Source organism: Sphaerodactylus townsendi, linkage group LG05, assembly GCF_021028975.2.
Source record: "Sphaerodactylus townsendi isolate TG3544 linkage group LG05, MPM_Stown_v2.3, whole genome shotgun sequence".
Classification (NCBI taxonomy): domain Eukaryota; kingdom Metazoa; phylum Chordata; class Lepidosauria; order Squamata; family Sphaerodactylidae; genus Sphaerodactylus; species Sphaerodactylus townsendi.
The window spans coordinates 93,527,773-93,534,139 of NC_059429.1; the positions used below are offsets into that span (position 1 = coordinate 93,527,773).

Below are 6,367 nucleotides of genomic sequence, written 5' to 3' on the forward strand. Positions count from 1 at the left end.
AGGATCAGACAGCAAGTGGTGTGAAAGATCTCTGTCTGAGATTATGACAAATCACTGCCGAAGAAGACAACACTAATAAATCCTAAACAATAAAGCTCTAAGGAATCAAATGTTGAGATGATGAACCCTCGACCAGCCCTCCTCCTCCAGAAGCCCTCCTGCCTCCCCAAACAGCAAGGCGGGGGAGGGGCAGAGCAGATGCTCTGCTGCCCGGCCCCAGCCTCCCACTCCTACTCCCAAGACCAAGCCCGGGTCCACCTCCACAGGCCCTGCCCACCCTTCCCTGCCTCCCCCTCGCACCCCCAAGAGGCAGCCCAGGCCCACAGAGCACCTCCGCAGCCCCAGCCCATCCCTTCCCGCTTCCCCCTCCCAGCCCCAGGAGCCTGTATTACCCTACAGCGGGCTTTACTGCTAGTGATATAATATTTCAACTCAGGGAATTGTGTTGAGTAAAAATCAATTTTGGACACAAAGCTGTAAATTGGTAGAATAGAAAATGCTTCTTTCCATGTATGAGAAATTATTTGTCTAGCAAAAATGTTCTATATCTTGAACAAATCAAGGGATTGAGATTCACCGTTACTGCCTTTTTATGCATCATATGGAAGGAACATCAGAGCAGATCCATATCAACACATTTCACTAGCATGCCACTTTCAGCACGTAAAATGCTTTACAGTTCTCATTCACACATCTCATTTTGCAAAGAGTTCCTTAATTTGAGCCACAAAGGCCTGGGTATTCAGACCAGTGCAATGTATAAATATATCCAACTCATTAGTGCACAAAAAGCTCCAAAACAAAGGCCAGCTTTAAGAAGCTTGCCCTTTATAATCTAACAGTTTTGCTCTTATTTGAAAACTGATTTTGTGGTATTGTTGTGTATAGTACTAATTTAGCTGGGATTATGGAGCAATCATCTCTCAAGTATGAGCCCTCCTAAGGTCATAGGTTTTTAATGAGCACTTGAATTTTCTGAAGAAATTTGTCTAAAGCAGTAATAAGCAAATAAGAAAAGTTCTGTGCACAGATGTTCTGTGCTGCGCACTGTAACCAGTCACTCAAACATATAACAAGACTTAAACTATTGCAAAACACATACATAGAAGTTCAAAGGCGGCAGAAAGGTAACCATCTCCAGGCAGAGATCACTCATTATACGGATTGTGGGTGTGACTAGAAAGCCAGTGGAATCAAAACATTGATTCTGAATACAGTTCTCAAGCAGTATGGGCATCACTGCCTTTCCTATCTTGAAAGGCGACCTAGAGTGCCCTGATAATATCAGCAGTGTGCAAACAACTTTCCTTGGAGAAGGTACATTGTTATTTTATATGCACTGAGGTGCTAAGAGAGAAACAGCTAACAACAAAAGCAAAATAACCATGGAATGCCTTTTGCAGGATATTCAAAGCCCTAGCTAGAGCTTCAATAAGAAATGCTGCATGATTTAGGCCTGTTCTGCACAGGTCAATAAACATGGGTGTAGGATGGTAAAAAACTGTTTTGGAGGGGAACGTAGCACAGATCCCACCCTAAAACGAGTCTGCCCTGTGCTATTTTCCCCAAACCAGTTTTTTTTTTTAAGAACTGTACTACTGGGAGCAGCAGTGGCGTAGTGGTTAAGAGCAGGTACATTCTAATCTGGAGGAACCGGGTTTGATTCCCCGCTCTGCCGCCTGAGCTGTGGAGGCTTATCTGGGGAATTCAGATTAGCCTGTGCACTCCCACACACGCAGGCTGGGTGACCTTGGGCTAGTCACAGCTTTTCGGAGCTCTCTCAGCCCCACCCACCTCACAGGGTGTTTGTTGTGAGGGGGAAAGGGCAAGGAGATTGTAAGCCCCCTTGAGTCTCCTACAGGAGAGAAAGGCGGGATGTGAATCCAAACTCCTCCTCCTCCTCCTCCCTCCTCCTTCTCCTCCTCCTCCTCCTCCTCTTCTTCTTCTAGCAAGTCTTTTTAAAAATCCCAGGTTGCAGCCACTCGCAAGCAAACAGCCGGGCAGGAGGCGCTTTATTTGCCTGTTTTCCTTTTTTAAAAATTTCATGGCTTACATCTGCGTAGCTATGCAGGTGCAGATGGTCATTTCGTGAGACATCAGCATGGCTGTGTGGGTTTATTTGTGCATGCCTGTGTAGCTGTGCATTGGTGGGAAATAAATTTTTAAAAGATGCATCTCCATGTAAAGGCGCAAAGAAACCCAGATTGTTTCCATGGGCTCCAGCGCAGCCTGCATGGATGCATGTGAACGCGAAAACAGGTTCCTTTATCCCAACTGCAATCTGTACGTTTGCTGTGCGGAAGGGGCCACAGATTTAAATCCAATATATATGTTTTTAATCTTGTATTGTCGAAGGCTTTCACTGCCGTAATCACTAGAATGTTGTGGAAGATGCCAGCCAGTGGTGGGATCCAAAAATTTTAATAACAGGTTCCGATGGTGGTGGGATTCAAACAGTGGTGCCGCCGTACACACGCATCTCCAGTCCCTATTGGGCAGGGAGGTTGCTTTAGTAACTCCTTCTCGGCACTCAGAAAAAAATAAGTGGTTAAGTAACCACTTCTAGAGAAGTGGTGAGAACTGGTTGGATCCCACCTCTGATGCCAGCCACAGATGCAGGCGAAAAGTCAGGAGAAAATACTACTGGAACACGGCCATACAACCTGGAAAACCCACAACAGCCTAAAACAATCTTTTTAATCATAAATGATAAATAAAGAGGAGTCTATACTAAGTCGTGTCACTTCACCTAAAACAATTATAAAACATGTTGTTACTCTGCATAATACTGCACGAAGAAGTAGCATACAAATGTAAAAATATTGATCTGCAATATTTCACCATAAAAAACAGTGGTAGTACTGAAAAAATACAGTATGTATAGTGGACACAGAATCTAGTTTCCTGAGTCTCTTGGCTTTCATTAAAGGGTGGGGAGGGGTGCTTCAAGACCTCATATCAAAGATATGCTCGAAAATGCACAGCAATAGTTGCTGAAATTGCAGAAGCCAGAGGGGTAGAGCCTTCAGTATCCAATGCTCTGACTAGCTGAACCTGAATAACAGAGCTATCTGAAGAAGAGTTCACCCTTCTAAATCAGGAACAGGATAGGGTGGCTGCCCGGACAGGCAAGCCTGCATCAGACTCACCAGTCCATATCAGGGGGAGGGGGGTTCCTGGACTGGCCAGCCTGCAGAGCGCTCGTCAGGCCAGATCAGAAGTAGGGGTGCCCAGACTGAGCAGCCCAAAGTGGGGTGGGGCGGCTGCCAGTCTGACCCTCCTGCAACTGTCTTGCCAGGCAAGATTGGGATAGACAGATGCCTGGATTGGCCAGCTCACAGCAGACTCATCAGGCCAGCTCAGGAACTGGGCTGGGGGGGGGGGGTGCCTCAGGTGGCTCACGGGCCTGATAAATAAGTATTTTTACATTTGTATTCTACTTATGTTTGACACTCCTGCCATAGAGTTTTCAAAGCAAGAGATGTTCGGAGGTGGTTTACCATTGCCTGCCTCCACATCACAACCCTGGTATTTTTTGGAAGTTGTTCATCCTAATACTGGCCCAGGCTGACCCTGTTTGGCATCTCAGATCTGGCGAGATCATCTTAGCCAGAGGCTACCCAGTTCAGGGCAGGACTGTACTGCAAATAATATAATCATATAAATAATGCAAAATAGCAACAAGCAGCAACATTCAGGTAATTGTGCATATCTGCATAATTTTCCTAATTTGCATAAATTTACACATGTTGTATAATTCTCCTTTTCTTGGTGAACCATTTAGATAGACCATTGCAGAAATTTCATTATTTTAACTATGTGCAAAAGTTTGCTTATAACAAAATTTCAACTTCTTTCACTTTACAGGAGTATAATTTTTTGCAGTATTAAGTCACTGCTTAAGGGAAGCATGCAAGAGCAAGCAACTTGCATATAGATCACAGCAAGCAGGTTTTGTATTTTTTCTACATAGCAACAGTTTCCACTCAGGAGCAATAGAACACCAGAAGCGGTTCAAAGTTAACTTAGGTGCAATTTTAATAGGAAATAAATACTTAATAGGAAATAAATAAATTAAATTGTGAATAAACATGCTTAGGATTTAGTGTAAAATCTAGGTTAAATTGCATAGATTCCCTAACATTTCAGTTTAAGGGCTCAATTTAAGATGTTGGTTATGACCTGTAAAGCTCTAAGCGGTCTGGGATCACACTCCTTTTGGGAGGGCCTTCTGCAATATAGGCCAGCCCAGGGGCTGAGATCACAGGGAAGGGGGAACACTTGCTGGAGGTCACTTCTCCCTCTGTGGTAAGGGGATGATGCTGTTTTTCTTGTAATGTGCATTTTTAGATTGTTGTAACCTGCCCTGGAATGCATTTGAAGGGAAGGATATAAATCGACTAAAATAAATAAATAGATAGATAATTTACTGAACAAGCAACAGTACATGTAAGTTTGTTTTTGGATTGTGCATATTGACAGTTAGTTGCAAGTGATCACAAAATAAAGATACTAAACAAATGGTATGGGCTCTTCTACTTGTTGACAACTTCCACTTTGCTGGTCAATGTCAGCATCACCACAAACTGTTCAATAAGTTTTGCCTGTCACTTTTTCAGGCCTTTAAAACAGCAATTTATAAACACTCAACTCTTATCCCTTTATTAATGATATGCTGACTGTTGTGAGTTCTCAGGGCTGTATGGCTGTAGCCCAGAAGTTTTTGCTCCTAGCAAATCACCGGCATCTATGGCTGTCATCTTGAAACTTTAACACTTTACTCTTATCCCTTCCAAAGATTAATTTTGGATTAGTAATAGATTAAATTACATTTAGAAGGATATGAGCACCTCTGCTGAAAATGAGAATATTACTGATGGCTCCTAACCTCTCTTCCAGTGAAAGTTATGTATGCATTCTGCATCAACTTGTGAGTCTGTTTTGAAGATATGCAGCAGTTGACAGCTGGTAGAGCTGTGCACATCATTCTGAGCAAGCAAAGAACAGATGAGAGACACTTTTCAAAAATTAAGAACAAATCCACCTCTAATAAAACATTTTTAAACCCTAGGAAGCAAAAGAACTATATGATGTTCAGAAAAACTATGTATTAGAGACAAATGCGAAGCAAACAGAGGAATTCGACAGACAGATTTCTCCACAGCTTGGCAAAAAATAAATCAGGTCTCTGGAAAGCAGCAGCACTGAAAAAACATGCACAACTAGAGATGTGAATCCCCCGTTCTTCGCTGTGGTCTCCCTCCTTCTTCCGACAAACTTTGCATAAACCCCTCCTCAAATTCTCACTCTTAATTTAAGGGAAGGGTCAGCAGACCACCGCCACCTGCTTTCGCTGCTTAGGGCTTCACCCCCGGGCAAAAAGTACGTTGGTGCCGACCTGGTGAAGAGTCTCTTTCCTCGCTCCAGCATCTCTCACAATAGCGAGTCTGAGAACGAGTCTTCCAGCCAGTCTGAAGCCCCGGCTGCCCTCCCCGCCACACCTGACGCGTGTCTCTGCCTTCAGACGATCCCCGGCCACCCCCCCCCCTATTTCGCCCGACACCCCCCCCCCCTCACCTGCCAGCAAGTTGTCCCGCAGCCGAAGCGGGCCCCGGAGAAAGTACAGGAGGCCGAGCGCCGCCAGCAAAGCCCCCGGCCGAGCCCACGGCCCAGCAGTCCCCCTCAGCCGCTCCCAGCGCCCGAGAGAAGCGCTGGCTGCCTCGGAGGAGGAGGAAGGCGCCGCATCCCCGGCCACGGCGCCGCTCTCCGCCATGACTCCCGCCTTTGGCTTGCTGCGGCCCGGCTGGCTGAGGGGAGGCAGGGGGGTGGGACTAGCCGGGCGCGCCCCCGCCGCCATGCCCAACAGTTCTGGAAGGCACGGAGGGCGTGCACAAGCGGCTGAGGAAACGGCCGCTCACAGGCTAGCCGGTGGTCTCCCTCGTTCTAACACTTAGTTTATTGCTGTTATGCCTGCACATTTCTTTGGAGGTCAGCCACTAGGCGTATGAACAAGTGTCGGTCGCGACAGTTTCTTTGCACGAGCGCTAGCACGATAGTCTAATAGGAACCGTCCACGTCGGAATCAGTTTCTCCAAAAGTGGGCGCGAAGTTTTATTCATCCTTTAAAACGGATAGTGTTTTGCAGGTATTTTGCAGCTGGATTTGGACAAAGGTGGGCTGCTGGAGATATGAAGACGCCGCACGCTCGTCGGCGACATTCTTATGTGCGGCGCCCGGGCTGGTATAAACAAGCTCAGAGAAGGGCTAGCTAGGACAATACAGGAACGTCGCTGGGGAGGGCGGAACCAGATTGGAGTTACTCTGCCCCTAGTCAAAATGGCGCTCTTTAACTTCTGTCGGTGTTACG

The 6,367-nt window shown here is 46.1% G+C and overlaps 1 protein-coding gene across 2 annotated transcripts in view; it reads right to left on the reverse strand.

Moving 5' to 3' along the window:
* Positions 1–6,213, reverse strand: part of ST7L (suppression of tumorigenicity 7 like) — a 61,852-nt gene extending 55,639 nt beyond the window's left edge. The window contains exon 1 of one of the 2 annotated variants that reach the window (XM_048499021.1): positions 5,578–6,213. In XM_048499021.1, the coding sequence (XP_048354978.1) occupies positions 5,578–5,857 (280 nt within the window). In that variant the 5' untranslated portion in view covers positions 5,858–6,213. The remainder of the gene's footprint in view (positions 1–5,577) is intronic. The other variant, XM_048499022.1, reaches the window with a different exon arrangement.
* Positions 6,214–6,367: the final 154 nt, after the last annotated feature.